Genomic DNA, 16674 nt, shown 5'->3' on the forward strand with positions numbered 1-16674 from the left:
CAAGAAATGTTATTTGAACCATTTATTCTGCAGCTTAGGAGGAAAACTAAGGATGTATTTGTTATTATATTATACAGGCCATCATCTGGCTCCATACCAATCTTTATGGATCTTCTGGATAAGCAGCTTGAGAAATTACCAACTGGTTCACAACCATTTATGACACTCGGGGATTATAATATTCACCTTCAGGTAAAAAAAAAGGTGAAGGATGCGGCACTAGACCCTTAAGGTCCGAACCGGTGGTGCTGATCTCCGTCTCAACACCCTTCAGCCAGGAAGTACAATGGGGGGATGAGGACCAGTCATCTTGTGCTTTTGCACACCCTTCCTGTTTACCTTCTCCTGATTTCTCCAGGTTGACCTTCAGGAGCTTGATACGAGTGTTTCAATGGATTTTTTGCAGCTTTGTATATCCTATGGTTTATTTTCTACTATTAATATATGCACACGAGTCAACATTTAAACATTGAAGCTTATTGACAATAATTTTTTTCAAATTTGAAGTTTTCCTCTCCAAGAGTCATTATTACAAATGTATCAGATACTTTTGGGATTTCAACAAGACTTGAGGTTTCTATTCCCACAAAGCCAGAACCAATAATTCCATAGAGTCCAATGACCATGTTTAGCCAGGGTAACCTTCAGAAGCTTAAGAAGGCACTTGCATAAGTCACGAATAATTTAGTCAATCTTACGAATGATATAAATATGTGTTTTCAAAGATTTCATGATAGGCCAATTTTGATAATGACAAAAACTTGTATGATGGTTCGATCGTCATCAATGAAAAAGAATCCTTTGAAACCATGGCTGCCGCAGAGCTTGTTACGTTGTATTAATAAAAGAGATTACCTTAATAAGAATTCCTCAAATAATGGAAATGATCCGAAATGTCCAAATATTTATAAAAATTACAGGAATGCCATTAATAAGTTACTGAGAAATTAAAAAAAAAAAAATATTTAGAAAATAAATTCACTGAAACTTGTGGAAACACATCAAATACATGTAAAATAATTAAAAGCGTGATATTGACAGAAAATTCTATTTTCCCGATGAAGCAGTAATGCAGAATGGTTTACCGACGAATAGACCAGAAGAGGTATGTGATGCTCTTTTTCAACATTTTGCTAATATTGGCGTAATTTTATCTTCCCATATTGCACCTTCTGATGATTATCCTCCTTTGGAGTCTTTTATGAAGACTCCAATTGATATTTCTAAGCGTATGAAACCCTTCTCTCATGATGAAGTAGAGAAAATTATTTTGAGATGAAAAATATGTCGGCCGGTAGTCTTAAGAACAGCGTTTCCTTATATTGCTGATGTTTTTACTTCCCTTATTAATGTGTGTTTAAAACGGGGAACATTTCCTTATTGCTTCAAAGTTGCTAGTATAGCTCCTATTTTTAAAGGCAGTAAGAAGAATGATCTTGGAAATTATCGTCCTATTTCGTTTTACCAATTATTTCTTGTATTCTAGAAAAGCGTATTAACACTAGAATATATGATCATTTGGAATTGCATGAACTGTTAAATCCAATTCAATTTACTTTCAGGAAGGGGGGAACTACAGATATGGCATTATCATATATAACCTCGGTAATTAATGGAGCTCTTGATGATAAGCTTGAGTAGCTGACTTGTTTCTGAATTTGATTAAGGCATTTGACACTGTTGACTACCAAATACTATTGCGAAAATGTGAATTTTATGGTTTAAGACGGGCTACTTTGGCTTTGCTTCGTAATTACCTCCAAAATAGAGAGCAGTACGTTCACCTTAATGGATTTTCTTCAAGTGAGACCCTTGTTAAATGTGGTGTCCCCCAGGGCTCTGTATTAGGTTCTACTCTTTTTTCTATTTTCATTAATGATCTTCCAAATGCTGTTGCAACTACTTCTAGAATTAGGAATTTTATCGATACTGCACCTTCTTGGTCCAAGATAACTACACCCTTATTTGGTGATGATGCAACATTGATGTGTGTTGCTTCAGCTGAACAACAACTTACCTCTACAATTAGTGCAGGAATGAATAAGATATGAGAGTGGTTGAAGGTACCAGCGTTCATTTTTGTTTGTGAATGCACCTGTGCTAATTTTTTTAGCACAGGACAAAGCCTATGGCTTTTGAAATAGTAATAGACGAACCTTATAAAATTAGGCAGCTGACCAAGTTCAATATATACGATAGTTTGTTCTTCTAATACTCGTCTTTTAATCGTCTTTTAATATAATTATAGGTAACTTATTTTTCCCTAAGTCTCCGATGGTACTATGTTAAGCATACCCGCTTGCCATGTGGGTGACTGGGGTTCGATACCCCATTGAAGGAAATTTTTGATATATTGACTTTAAATATACCTGTACAAGCCTATGCTATAGTTAAGTTACCTATACAAGTTAGTATAGGAAAGAGTTCGTTCTTTATTATAAAATAAAGTCTAAACATAGCTTCTATTAATGACTACTGCGCGAGGGCTCTTGGCTAACACCATTTGTGATTAACTATATGTATCCTTTATGTAAATTTATAATGAAATACATAGAACCTCTATGTAATTCAGTTGGTGAAAAGGAGTTTTTGGTAAAAAAATTATTCCGTTTTCAAAATTATTTTGTTTCTAATTACAAAGGTACTAGATATGGCAATTTCCTTTAAATGAGCCATTAAACAACTCTGCGATGTTCTAATGCCAAGCTAGCAGCGGAAAATAACAAAAGTAAACAATATTTTCTATATTTTTTATATAATTCTAGTTTAGCAGTTATGGACTATTTCATTTTATAGTATGGTGCATTATCGCCTCTTACTAGATTACTAGCTACCGCTGCAACCTGGATCTAGAGCCCAGAGAACCAATTTTGTTGGAACTACTACTACTACTACTACTACTAATAACTCACTGCAGCACTAAGCCGCCTGAGGCCAACACAGCTACGCACGCTCCTCCTCCAGCCTAATCTATTCAACGCCTCCCTCTTTACACCCCCCCCAGGAAGTTCCCATTTCCTTTAAATCTTTCTTTATGACATCCTCCCAACCCAGACAAGGACGACCTGCTTTCCGTGTAGCTCCAGACGGTTGGCCAAAAAGGACAATTTTTTGAAATCTGTCAGCCTTCATCCGCAGAACGTGGCCTAACCATCTCAACCTTTCTTTCATTATAGCCCTAGAAAGCGGGATTAAACCACATTTTTCGTACAACCTACTGTTGGAAATACGGTCAGTCAGCCGGGTACCCAGAACAATTCGTAGGCAATTTCTCTGGAAAACAACTAGTAAATTTTCATCTGCTTTTCAGAGCACCCATGCTTCAGAATCATATGTGACCACTGACATCACCATAGCTTCCAATATTCTAATCTTGGTTTGCAGACTTACTTTCCTATTCTTCCCAACTTTTTTAATTGTGAAAAATTACCCTGAGTCCATCAAAATCAAAGTCCACACATCAAAAGTCCATCAAAATGATCCATATAAAGGGGGATAGAACACAGCCTTGCTTAACTCCTGATTTAATGCAAAACCAATTGCTAACCTCGTTTCCTACCTTAACCACAGCAGTATTTTGTTGGAACAGTTATGGAAAATGTGTGTTATAATAGCAGTAAGAGGCAGATTTGAATCCAAATAATACAGACCAAAAAAAAGAGGAAGAAAGATTTAGCAGAAGAAAAATGTTTGCCAATCATTTGATCTGACTCTGAGCCGTAGTTTTTTTTTGTACTTGTATATTTCTTGCCATTACAATTTAATGAGCTATGAACATATAAATTATTTACCAGTTTATTTAATATGATTCTGAATCAAATTTGCTGAAACGAAAAGTTTTTATACAAATTTAATGCTTATTAGGTTTATGATTCCTGGTTGACTGATTATGGAAATACATACCCAATGGCGCTCTGGCTTTTGATGAGTTATAAACGCAGGTGGTCATGGTCTTATTTGTGACAAGACTTTTTATTTTATTTTTTGGAACTTATAGGTTCCATCTATTCATTCAAAGTGGTACCTCTTATATTTAGTTTTTATATAATTATTGGTTTTCATTGATATTCGTTTTATACTTCATTTATTCGATCATAGCAATTTGTGTTCACATTAAGTTTGACTTTTTATATGACTTTGTTTCGGGTCGTTTCAGGTTATAGCATAGCTCTTTAATTTTCGTTGAAAACTTACTGAAAAATGTTTTTTGTTACTTTGTACTATTAATTGGAAGAGTTTCATTGAGGGTTAATTGTCAAAGTGTTGGTAGAGTTTTCCACTCCTGGATTGTCAGCTGTTGTTGTGTTTTTTTTTTCAAAAAATAGTGGAATGCAACACAGATTTTTAAAATTATAAAAATTTTAAAATAGTGTCAAAATTTCCGGGTCATCCGTAGTTAGTGGAACACATTTTCACTAATATTTTTGCACGAGGTGGATGGGGAGGATTTTCAATTATAGGGATTGAATATTAAATTTCAGTCCAGCACTGAGGCTGTTTCGACCCTTGGCTAGCAAAACCTCATGTACATACATTTATCTTTTTTCGCTATTTATCAAAAGAATTGATCTATGTACTGTTTTGTCACAATTGTCAGTTGTTGTTTTTTTTTAATACATGTATGTTAATATGATTTATAAAACAGAATTCTGTTTTGTTGTCTTTAGATAAAATAAAGAATTCGAACTTCATGAAAAATTCAAACTAATTTGTTTTACGACTTGTTTTTTAACTGAAGTTCCCATGTTCTCATTTACGCTCAGTTGTTTTGTAGTTTTCAAGAGAATTAGCTAGGAAGAATATTGAACTTTGTCTTGCTACGAATCGATACACCCGAACTTTTCTTCTAGAATTTGTTATCTTCGTTTATTTTGTCTTGGCCCAGTCCTTTTGACTGGTTGATCAATATCAATTAAGTTGACCAAAGAAAAAAAAATGTTTGTCCCATTTTGGAGTTTGGCAAATCAGTACACAACAACTGACTTTTGAAAAACATTTTGAAAGGCATATTTTGCCTATAGCTGACGCCCAGGAAGTTGTAAGACAATTTTCCACAAAACAAGCTTGGGCTTACTTCTAGCATCACGGATCAATACTAACTATTTTTTTTTAATATTGTCGATTTTCATTTATCTCCCTCCGTCCCTTTCTCATGCCTTGTAAGTTTCAAGCCAAAAATAGGAGAATTTAAGGTTTTTAGAAATTCACGTGTCCCAAATGGATAAAACTGAATTTTTTTGAATCCTTTTTTTGCCTTTATATGCTGAAAAAAAGGGCCTCCGTTGATCCTGTCTAACTGCCCTGTAAGCATAAGGCAACCGGGAAAGGCTTTTTTGGCCAATTTTAGGCGCTTAATATTGAAACAACAAAACGTCTATACGTTATGCCTTTATTAGGGTCTACCTGCCCCTTTCAACACGCACTGTAAGTTTCAAGACTATTTTAGACAGAACAAATTTTGGGCTTCATGAATTGACACACCTAAAAATTAGTCTCAATCTATGTAACAGTAATAATCTTCTTTTTTATGTCAATCTTTTTTCTAACTTTCCAGGATTTTTTTTTCTTTTCGTAAAAACGATTCAACTAAGTTTCGTCAAGTTTTTATTCCCGAGACTCTTTACAAAGACTATACAGATGCAAGTGACCTCGAGACCTTGAAGCTGAAATCCTAATCGACCTGATGCCTGAAATCCTAAATTTTTCCAGGAATTTCCGCATATTTCTTATTCAAATTATGGTATTTTGTATTTTATTTTAGGGGAATAAATCATGCCCTGAGAAATATTCATGCACACAACACCCTCACTAAGAAAGTCCAATCACCAACCTGATCCGACTGCATCTACCTATGCTGGGGGGTAGGTTATGTGAAAGGGGAAGTTTCCAAACATCCGTCTGTAGTAATTTATGTTCGCTTTTAGTATAGCTTGAGTATTCTTTTTAATTTTTGCTCGTTTTAGAGATTAATAATTCGTTTAGATATATCGCTTGCTAATATGTTTGATACGATTATTTATTTTAATTCGTCTTCGTTTTGGATTTCAACGAGTTTCTTTAATAACGATGGAACTATTGAAATTTAGGTGGAATGCACATAATTCTTCAACTTCAATCAAAAACAAAGAAAATACGATCCCATACTCAACAGAAATAACAAACAGAAATGGTTTGTAGAAGCTAATAGTAGCAATTTTAGATTAACAAGGAAATTCTCCTTTTCTGGATCTCTAACTACCAAATTGTAGTGTTCTCAGAATGTTTCAACCTGTTCCCTGTTTGCTTACCTGCTTAAACGACGTTCTCCACTCGAAAGCAGGTACATGGCTCAAAGAAAAGAAAGCTTGGGAAGATGACTTCAGATAATCTTCTTTTTCACAGGCCATGAAATTCTTCTGCAGTTGGCACCTTGTAAGCTCTGGCTCGATGGCAAGTGAGAACCATCATTTTTGGTACTACGTCAGAATTGTTCAAGACTTCCAAAATATATAGCTGTGTCTTCATTTTGACTCTTTCAGTCAAATTGTCCTGCACTTTATTACTTTTCTGGATGCTCCAGTCTTCACTAGTGTTTATCAAGGCTCATATATAAAATCAAGCGCAATTGAAGTGGATTTTTCTGAAGAAAAGCCGAGTCTGGCGAATGAAAAACTGTTTTACCTCCACCGACTTTGCTTGAAACAACCACAATGAAGAAAGCTTAATATCCATTTCATCAATCCGACCTGAGGCTCTAACTATCTGTAAAAACATAAAGGTTAACTCCTCACTGTTTTCTCATAACAAACTGAACTTGGTGGCAAAAAAAAAACTAAACAGGACGAAACCAAAATGTTACTCCCACAACACAACAACTAGGGAAATGCTTCTACTCTCCAAGAATATTGATTGGCTTTTGGTCATTGGGCTTAGCAAGATAGTAGGCGGTAACATTTTTAGACGAGGGATGCAACCTTTCACAATTTAATAAAACAGCAAATTTAATGAGAAACCTTATTTTCAGCTTCATAGCATTGTTAAGTCCCAATACATAAGATTTCAAAAATCTGCAATTAAATTTGATAAGGAAAAAAACAGACTTATATGACTTGAGATTCAAATCAAGTAAAATGAATTGTTTTTACAAAATTAACACCAGAGAAAAGGAACTTAAATTAGGATATAATTTTATACTGTGTAAATTCCAATAGGTTGGTCCTGGGTTTCCTAACCTAACCACTATTAGATGCCAGATACCAAGAAGTAGCTTGTTTAGAATTTTACCAATTGTCTTTCCATAAGGGAAAAATAATGGAGCACTCCACCTGTATTTAAAGAAGACAAATACATATGTATTTTATTTAATGGAGGTAAAAGGGTGTTTTTCTTTTTTCATTTGTCTTGTTTTCTTGTCTACAAGGATGTTTTTTCTACCTTTTAGACTGATGTTCATTTTTTATAGGCGAGTTATTCATACTTGAAGCTAAAATAGGCTGAAAATTTTTAACCTAAGTTGGGCTTCCTGGCTACTCCCAAAAGTGAAATTGAATTTGTCAAAGCTTGCAGACTTACTCCTTTTGCCTGTTTAAAGACAATAGATTCATAATTGGAGCTTTGTTCAGTTTTAACTTACATTTAGTTGGTCTAAAAAAGTCTTTTTTGCTAATAAAAGAACATCCCAATACCAACATAAAACATCATTTAACCATATTGAGTGATGACAAGAGGGCTGATAATTTTCCCAGCCTGTAAAGTATTTTTATGATAGCAGAACCCCATAAAGTAATATTAGCTGACACTAATCTATTTATATTTCTAATACAAGGTTGATTCTGTTTTTGGAAAGAGCATAAAAAGAAGCAACAAAGTTGTTGGGCTAGCCTTGGGAAGAAATGGATCCCCTCTCCTTTTTTGGGAATTTTTAAAACGTCGAATTTGTGTGCCTTATTTATGAAGTATTTGTTATCCATTTCAGTTCAAAAAATTGGCAATTCAAAATCTTTGCTCAATCATAACCCTTATTTTGGATTAATGAAAATATTACTTATGTTTCAATATGAAGACATCAAAATTATATCCCATAAATTAAGCTATTTCGGACAATTTGCATCTGTCAGTTGAGCTCACTGAATAGAATCTCATGTTTATATCTAGAGTAATTGAGGAGGACATCCCTCTCCCCCTTGATCCTTGTAAAATACCTTTTGGGGGATCCTTTATGAACAATACCTTTTTTGGTATTTCCCTTGGAAAAGAAGGACAATTTTACTCCCCTGTTGTCTGCAACTTAGAATGCCCACACTGCTTTAGCTGTCCATGCTTAACTTTTGTTTTTACTTAAGTATTTATGAAATATGAATTATTTATTTTCAGTCTCAAAAACTAGCTATTCAAAATCTTTGCTTAATCATAACCATTATTTTTGCAATAATGAAAATAGTACTTATTTTTCAATGTGGACTGGAAAATTTTACTTTGACAAGACCCAAGTAAAATCCCATAACTTTGGCTACTTAGGGCAATGTTTATCTGGCAGTTAAGCTTGCTGAGTAAAATATCGAGTTTAGATCTAGAGTTATTGAAGGAGGACACCCCTTTCCCTTAAACTTTGAAAAAAAATCTTTTGGGAGATTGTTTTATGAATAATACCTTTTTTGGTATTTTCCTTTGCAAAAAAAGAACAATTTTACTCGCCTGTTGTCTGCAATTTAAAAGGCCCACGCTACTTTACCCATCCATGCTTAATTGCTGTTTTTACTGAAGAACGCCAACGTTGATCAAAAACGCAGCTATTAACATTTATGCCAAGTTCACACACATAGGATTTTGTAAAAATTCTATAGCCAAATCCTTAAAGGTTCCAAAGAAAAGGGTTCACACGCAAAGAACCGTCTATGAGCGTGTCCGAAAGCTTATTTCACGAAGAATGCTGCATCTGGATGCAGGGTTAATTCTGAATACTCAGTCCAAAAGCTGTTTCCGTCATTTGTTCTTTGAACCTCAAATCCCTACTCAACAGGAGCAGGGGAAGAAACAGAAATCAACCATGAGATGGAAAACAGCTTCCATGTAGCTCCTGATCACTTTACTGCTACTGCAAATTAATGGAAGTGCTAGACATTTTATTTCTCTGTCTGATGGAGGAGCAATTTTTCTCTTACAGATAATGCATGCACAATTGTCAAGACTTTCTTTGCTACTGCAAGTGCTTATTCAACCAAATTCCAGTTGTTTGATTGCACAGGTTAGTTCTGCAGTTTTTCAACGAGTTAAATAATATACCAATTCTGTCATGCATGTATCTATAGATATTCTTTAGAGAACGTCATGGAAAAGAAGATATAAGAGCTTTCTATGCATCCAGTAGCCTATATTGTGTTGTCAAGTCTCTCTTTTACCTTTTTTGTGAAAAAGCCATTGATGTTTGTAGCTTAAAATTTTTGCTATTTTATTAAAAATATCCTCTTTTTCTCTTTGAATGAACTCTCTTTGGTCAGAAAATGATTAGCATAACAGGAACTAAAGAACAAAATTAGGCTGTGTCAATCTTATTCACCTGTTATATACAGGTTAAATACAATTTAATTATCTAAACTAACTTAAGAAAAGTTAAATTGTAAGCTTTTCAGATCTTGGGTTAGATACATTTAAACTAGTTTGATTTTTTTTTTTTTTGCTAATAGAAAACCAGTGCTCTTGTAGGGTATTGGCTAGTGCTGCCAACTCAGAAGTGGTGGCTCTAGGGGTTAACGCATCATGATGCCACCAATGTAAGGAACTGTGTTGTCAGAGGATTTGTTAATTTCAACTAACCAACCAAGAAAGCATAATAAATAATCAATTTCTTTCTTTCTTTCTTTTTGTTCTTGTCTATGATACACAGTATCAATCTATTTATTTACACTAAAATCCCATGGCTTGTTGGCCAATTCACTATGCTATAAACAATGAAATAACTTCAAGTGTTCAGCCAAAGACAGCCATCCTCTACATCACCATTCATCCAGCAAAATAAAAAAAGTGTAAGTGTACTCATCTTATTTTCATTGAGAAATAACACTAACATCCCCATTTCACCCAATTATTTTTAATTTTCCACAAAATATTTAAGGTGCTAATTATGAAAATAAACAAAGCTCTAGGATTTTCAAATCTCAGGAGGAATAAAATTCTAAGTACACTGTGCAGCCAACAGGATATACAATAGCATTTAAACTTACATTAAGTTGTAAAGGAGCTGACTGCTTTTTATTGGTTGGGACTAACAACTCTTATGACAATTGTCCTTGTATTGGTGGCATTGTAGAGTATCTAACCTTTAAGCCCTCTGCTTCTGAGTACACTATGCTAGTCAATACTCTACATGACCACAAGCAAATAAACAGTGAAGCCCAACACTAATCAGCTGCAATGGGGCTGGTAGTGGAATAACCAATAGAATCTGATTGTTGTAGATACCACAAAATTGTGACTTCAGGTCCTATTGAGGGTCTTTTTTCTGGGAATACAACGTTTGATATGGCATAAGCAAAAGGAAGGACCTGTAGACCTAGAGAAAAAACATGTTAAAAAAAAGTATTTTTTATAATTTGCACAATAATTATAGCTTACACATTCTACATGCAGCCCTGCTCTACTTTACCCCCAACTCTTCTCATATAGAAATATGTAGCTGAAGTTACATGTTTCCCATTGATTCTGCCAATGTTTCCTTCAACCTTAGCTCCCTGTTAATTGAAGCAACTGTGACAACAAGAATGGGAAAAAGTAACAAGTGACAGAATACATTGGAGCTATATAATTTAGGCTATATATTTGCACATTAGACAGGTTGGAGGTAAGTTATAGTATAGAGATGCATGCTTTTCCCTTTGGTATGTAGGCTAAGTAGAAGATCACTTGTACCTGATGCTCTCCCTGTTGTGTTAGTTGGATGGGAAAAATCCAAAGAATGTTCCCTTTGAAAAGGAAAGGTGAGACTGCCCAAAAGTGAGATTGAATTTGTCAAAGCTTGGAGGTTTGCCCCTCCAGTCTGTTTAAAGGCAACAGATTCATAATTGCAGCTTTGTTAATTTCAATCTTAAGGGTGACCTAAATTTGTGACACTTCATTAAATGGTTGTAAAGGGATACTTTTATTTTTTGTCTTGTCTGTTTTCTACAAGATTTTTTTTTTAACTTTAAATTGATATAAATTTCTTGCAAATTATTTATTCATACCAGAGGTCCACTTGCAAGTTTTTTACCTGCTTTGTAATCCCTGGTCTAACACTTGCATTTAAATTTATTGAAGCTAGGAAACATAGAACTCCTATCTTTTTAAAGAAAATTGATAGGTATAAGTAGGTTTTATTGCACTAAAGCCCTAGGGCCATAGCAATTCAAAACAAAATAAAGGAGATTAATTTTAGAATAATTGACATTAAATAAGCATAACAGTCAAAAAGAAAATCAAATAACAAAATTATACTTCTGTGCTCAGTTGCCAACCTGAGCAATTGTCATAAATTTTTAAATCTTGCAAAACATTCACCCCCATTACATTCACCAGTCATCTCTTGTGATCCACATTCTTGTCCATACATCCACAATTGAGGGGAAGGGAAGGACCATCATACTTGCATTTCTTCATTTTTACTTATATTTAATGAGTTTCAAAGAAAGTTTCTATGGTTAAGTCAGTAGGCCAGTAAAGGACCTGGTGGTCCTTTAGCCAGGAAGTGTGGTAAAATTCTAGTTAATTGACTTCTTGCTGTCTCAGAAAGGGTTTAGGTTAGGAAAATGAAACTTTCAGGGATGGGTCTATAGGCTAAAGTATGTCCCAGGAAGGTATTTTAAAGTACCCACCTCCACTCTTTCTCCCTCTAGAGGGCCCTGAAATTTGCCTACATGACAGGTCTATACCTATTAAAATTTTGACAAAACAACATTTTACCTTAATTTTCAATTACTAGTTGCTTTTTTGCTGCCTTTAGTTCTGAAAATGCAATTCCTGTTATTTGAGTTGAATTTTGAACCATATCAATGTTTTTTTTTTTCCAAATTTGGGATATGTATTTGCATATCTTTAAAACCTTATAAATTGGGATTGAGCAAAGTTAAGAAGCTGAAAACAACTTCATTGTAGGCTACTTCAATTAAGCAGAAGATCTATTTTGCAAGGTTTCACTTTTATAACACATATTTTAAAAGGTCATCAAAGGTCAGAGCCCTCTAGAGGGAGATGGAGTGGAGGTGGGTACTTCAAAATACCTTCCCAGGACATACTTTACCCTATAGACCCATCCCTGAAAGTTTCATTTTCCTAGCCTAAACCCTTTCTGAGATAGCAAGAAGTCAATTAACTAGAATTTTACCAGGAAGTACAATAGGAAGCTAGGGGCCAGCCATCCTATGTTTTTGCATGCACTTCCTAGGCTACTTGCTGTCCCCAGATTTCTCTGGGAACTCATTTAAAGTTGGGCCAATTCTAGTTGAGGTTAGTCACATCACCAACCCCTATCCAAAACCGAATAAACTGGCAATACCAGGAATTAAACCTGTACCCCTTGGACAAAGGATTCCAACCCAGAGTACCTACCACTTAGCAAAGAACACAAATGTGACCAGAGAACAACAATTATTTGAAAAAAAGAAAAGAATATTGAAAAAATAACTCTTGCAATAGTTGTCCCACTACTGTCCCATAAATGCAATAGGCATATTTTATTTAGACAAATCAATTTAAGACATGTATCAACAAAACTCCATTAGGGATTGTATTTAATTAAGATACAATCAAGCTATGTAAATACTTAGCTTTGTGATATTCTAGTCTTGAAATAATAAAAAACAAGTTTATATGTTCTACTTGTTTTCAACCAGCTCATTTGAGCAAAATCATTTGTGACAGCAATATGCCCATAGTTGGCTTAGAATATCTCTAAAATGCTTTATAACAGAAGGAATTGAAAAAATATATATATACTGATCAGTATTAAACTATCCCTTAAATTTAAACAAAATGACTGACCCTCCCTTGGGCTCAAGCATATTTAATTTGAAAACCACTCTACTGCTTGCCAGCTTACTATTGTTGTTCCTTCTTCTTCAGCAGGCGGGGGATTTCAGTCGATACTATTCAGCCCTTTTCCTTTTGACTCACTCTGTGAGATCGACAGAGCTATGGAGCTGGTTTGTTTTATATAATTTGTATCTGCTCAGATTTCTTGTAGTATATCTTTTGATACTAGCAGTTGAATTATAAGAGAATATATATTGAGCTCTGTGTGCAAGTATGGTCAGTGAGACTCTTGGCTGTTAGTGGAATTTTGTGGTGTTTGAAGCATTCTAACATTTTACATTGCAGGGTATACTGTGCAGACGTCAGCATGGTAATGATATATTGTTTCATTTTTAAGATTACATGACCTGCAAAGGAGGGACGAGGGAACTTCACCACTTGAATTTGGGATCTGATATGAAAATGCCTGAAAATTTAGCCCATTTGAACCTGACCGAATTCTATGATAAGTCTTGGAAAGGTGCTTACTGGGGAAAGGTGATAGGGTTGGATTCTTATTATTTATCAGTACCTCTGTAAGTCTCCAGCGGTAAATATCTCTAATGGGAATTGGTCTCCCACTTGGCTGGTCAATATTTAAAGCATTTTTTGCTATTTCATCTGCCTTATGGTTACCTACTATACCCAAGTGGCTTGGAATACACTGGATATGAGTTAAAATACCTTTTAAAGCAAAAATATCAATAATCCTAAGAAAAAGAAATGTGTCAATATCCATCTTATATTGAGAAGCTGAAGAAAGCAGCTCCAGACTTGACAAAGAGTCAGAATATATTATAATATTTTTAATATTAACATTCATATATTCATTAACCATGAGGAAATCTAATGCCATGATTATGGCATTTAGCTCGGCAGACATTACAGATGAATTATCGTGTAATCTCTCGCCTAAAGCGATATTATGGGTTGAAAAAACGCTCCGCTTTCCACTTTCTTATTCATTTTTGACCCATCTACGAAAATTTGAAAATGGTTTTTATATCCAACATTATTTAGCTCGGCAAATTTTTTTCTGAATAAAAGTAATGGGGGTAAGTTCTTTAATCCGCTTTGAGAAGTCAGTCTTTATTATGGGGATTTACCAACTCCAAGGGGGAGTTTGGGAGAATGTGGGTGCAGTAGAATGCAATAGAGTACAATATGCGTGCTTGTTCCCAGTGCATCGCCACTATCTTCCTCAGTTTCTTCTGAAAAACCTCAGATAAATGCTACAATTTCGTAGAAACGTTTCATAGGGTTTTCTGGCGTCATAACCCCGCGATATTTACAGATGAAATTCTAGTCCAAACTGGGAATTCTTCGAAGAATTTCAAATGCATGGTAGTTAATTCTGCATTCTTGACCTTTCGGACACACTCTATATGTGTACAATGCTACCATTATGTACTCTATCCGCTAGAAGAAGAAGAATTTGTCTCTGCAGTGAAAGTATAACGTAAAAGACGCATCTTGGGCTTAGCGTCGACTAATCGAAACTCTGCTTAATCGAAATACTTGCCTATTTTCAAACATATTGTGTGTGACAAAGTCGCAATGCCAAAAAGTACAAAACACAAAAAAGCTATTAAGAAGGAGAAAACCAAAATTAAACTTAAGCTCGGTAGAGGAAAAAATTTGCCCAAAGGCGTCAATGTTACTAATACAAGTTTTCAGACAAGAAAAATTGTCTTGCCAGAACAAAAAGGGTCTGAAAATAACAAACTGGTCAATCCCAATAACCTTAGTATCAAGGTAATGTACTAACGATTTATTTTACTACATTTCGATTTTTCTTCTATAATACAATGACAGTTTTTATTTGAAAACAGGGAAATACACAATAGTCAGATAGGTTAGTAAATCATCACTTCAACAGTTAAATCTTTGCAATGTGTTTAGCACACAACCAAGAAAGTATATTGTATCGCCATTGGATTTTTCAACATCTTCTTAATAGGCTAGATATATGATTTACCTTAATATCATAACCATGTAGCCTACAACCCTCAAAATTTCAAATATCCTGATGGACAATAATGGATTTTAATCTTGGATACACATTTTAGGCTTTAGCCTAACTCTGAAAAATACTGTCTAACCTTGGATACATAATATTGGAGTTAGAACAGATTGTTCAAATCACAAACAGAGTCTCAGAAACACTTAACTTAAGGTAGGCCTAGGCTAAGTGTTGTGACACAGACTAATTGAATTTAAATAGCTTAAGCTGAGCTTAAGGGGTAAATTGTTTCTAAATATCAGCACTGGAAAGCCCTAAGTTTTTCAAGATTGTTGTCAGCAAATCCTAACTAGTCTATTCCTAACCATCTAATGTCACAATAATGTCCAAGATTAGGAGGTTGTTCTCTATTTTAGTATTTATACTGTTTAATTGGGATATCTGTCTAAGATTAGGCACTGTCTAAGTAGGCCTACTTGGGGTCTTACCATAGGCTACTATGAAGACACTAAAACATTACATTTCTTATTTTAAAGTATGCCATATGCTTCTTTTAATAAAATTATCATGAAAACATACCCTGATGAATCTTAAGTTATAGGCTACTTTAAGATCATCCATTTGGAAATCTCTTCTGCAAAGCTGTCCTAGCCAGGTTACATGTTGTGCAGGAATTGAGACTTTCTATCCATGAGAACAGGGTTTTAGGTCATGGGGAAGCTAGTTATTTGGATTGAATAGGGGTCAATTGTGTGATTCTGTAAGCCTAGCATGAGTTAATTCAGAATAATGGGTGCCTACCCAGGTAATGGGTACCTAGAGAAATCTGGGAAGGTGTAAAGAAAGGTGCACCTTTTGTAGTCTATGCCTTTTACAACTTGAAGAGTAGTGTCTTTTGAAGAAATTATAGCCTAGTAAACAACAGCTTTTGCATAGGATTTTGATTAATGGATAATTCTTCTGGGCTAGGTGTTTTTTGACAAGCATCTTTAGGCTGAAAAACTTCTTCCTAGCTAATTTCTATACTAATGGTTGCCTCCCTGTAGTAGCATAATATTTGTAGGCATGACTATAATGAGTTGGAGGTAATAGGCTTGGGACTGTTGGTACAGGATTTTGACTCTTGTTGATAGAAGAGCATCACCAAGTGCTGAAAACCATGTTGTGATCAAGCTGGGCCCAGGATTGCAAAAAGCCTCCAACTTACTAGAGGTCCAAGGGACTTCTTGCTGTCCAGTTCTAAGCTGGCTTAAGCACTTTGGTGTAGACTTGAGAAGATATGTTGGTCCCAGTCCTGCACTCATTTCAAAGTCAGCAAAATACAGCACTGCATATCTTAAAAACTTTCACCCCCTTCCCAATATCCCTACCATCAAAATCACCAATTAAAAGTATATATACTTTCCTTAACATATTACCAGGGGAGTTATTATTATATTTTCACAGAAGAATATTTAGTATTAAGTATTTTGCAGAAATTCTACCAAAAATTTTTATGCTATGGAACTATTTAAACAAAGTGAGTATGATTATGGAACAAGGGGATCTTCTAAGTGTGTAGAACCCTGAGCATGCACTAAAAGACCAAGGTTTTCACTCAGTCAATGCATGACCAAACTTTGGAATGTTCATAGGCTGAGTCTTAATCTTGGTGTTTTTGTGGGTACAATGCAGGGGCAAATAAAAACTTT

At 34.8% G+C, this 16674-nt stretch overlaps 2 protein-coding genes across 6 annotated transcripts in view; one reads left to right on the forward strand and one right to left on the reverse strand.

The window, feature by feature from the left end:
- Positions 1 to 13062, reverse strand: part of LOC136027148 (transcription factor RFX4-like) — a 96194-nt gene extending 83132 nt beyond the window's left edge. For all 3 annotated transcript variants that reach the window (XM_065704128.1, XM_065704130.1, XM_065704129.1), the window contains exons 1-2: positions 12991 to 13062; positions 6288 to 6741 (exon numbers count right to left, since the gene is read on the reverse strand). In XM_065704128.1, the coding sequence (XP_065560200.1) occupies positions 6288 to 6325 (38 nt within the window). In that variant the 5' untranslated portion in view covers positions 6326 to 6741; positions 12991 to 13062. The remainder of the gene's footprint in view (positions 1 to 6287; positions 6742 to 12990) is intronic.
- Positions 13063 to 14527: 1465 nt separating this feature from the next.
- Positions 14528 to 16674, forward strand: part of LOC136027152 (testis-expressed protein 10 homolog) — a 125693-nt gene continuing 123546 nt past the window's right edge. For all 3 annotated transcript variants that reach the window (XR_010617509.1, XM_065704134.1, XM_065704132.1), the window contains exon 1: positions 14528 to 14775. Coding sequence is in view for 2 of the 3 variants with exons in the window: in XM_065704134.1 (XP_065560206.1) it covers positions 14578 to 14775 (198 nt within the window). In the remaining variant the exon portion in view is untranslated. The remainder of the gene's footprint in view (positions 14776 to 16674) is intronic.

The sequence above is a fragment of the Artemia franciscana genome, chromosome 5 (assembly GCF_032884065.1).
Source record: "Artemia franciscana chromosome 5, ASM3288406v1, whole genome shotgun sequence".
Taxonomy (NCBI): Eukaryota; Metazoa; Arthropoda; class Branchiopoda; order Anostraca; family Artemiidae; genus Artemia; species Artemia franciscana.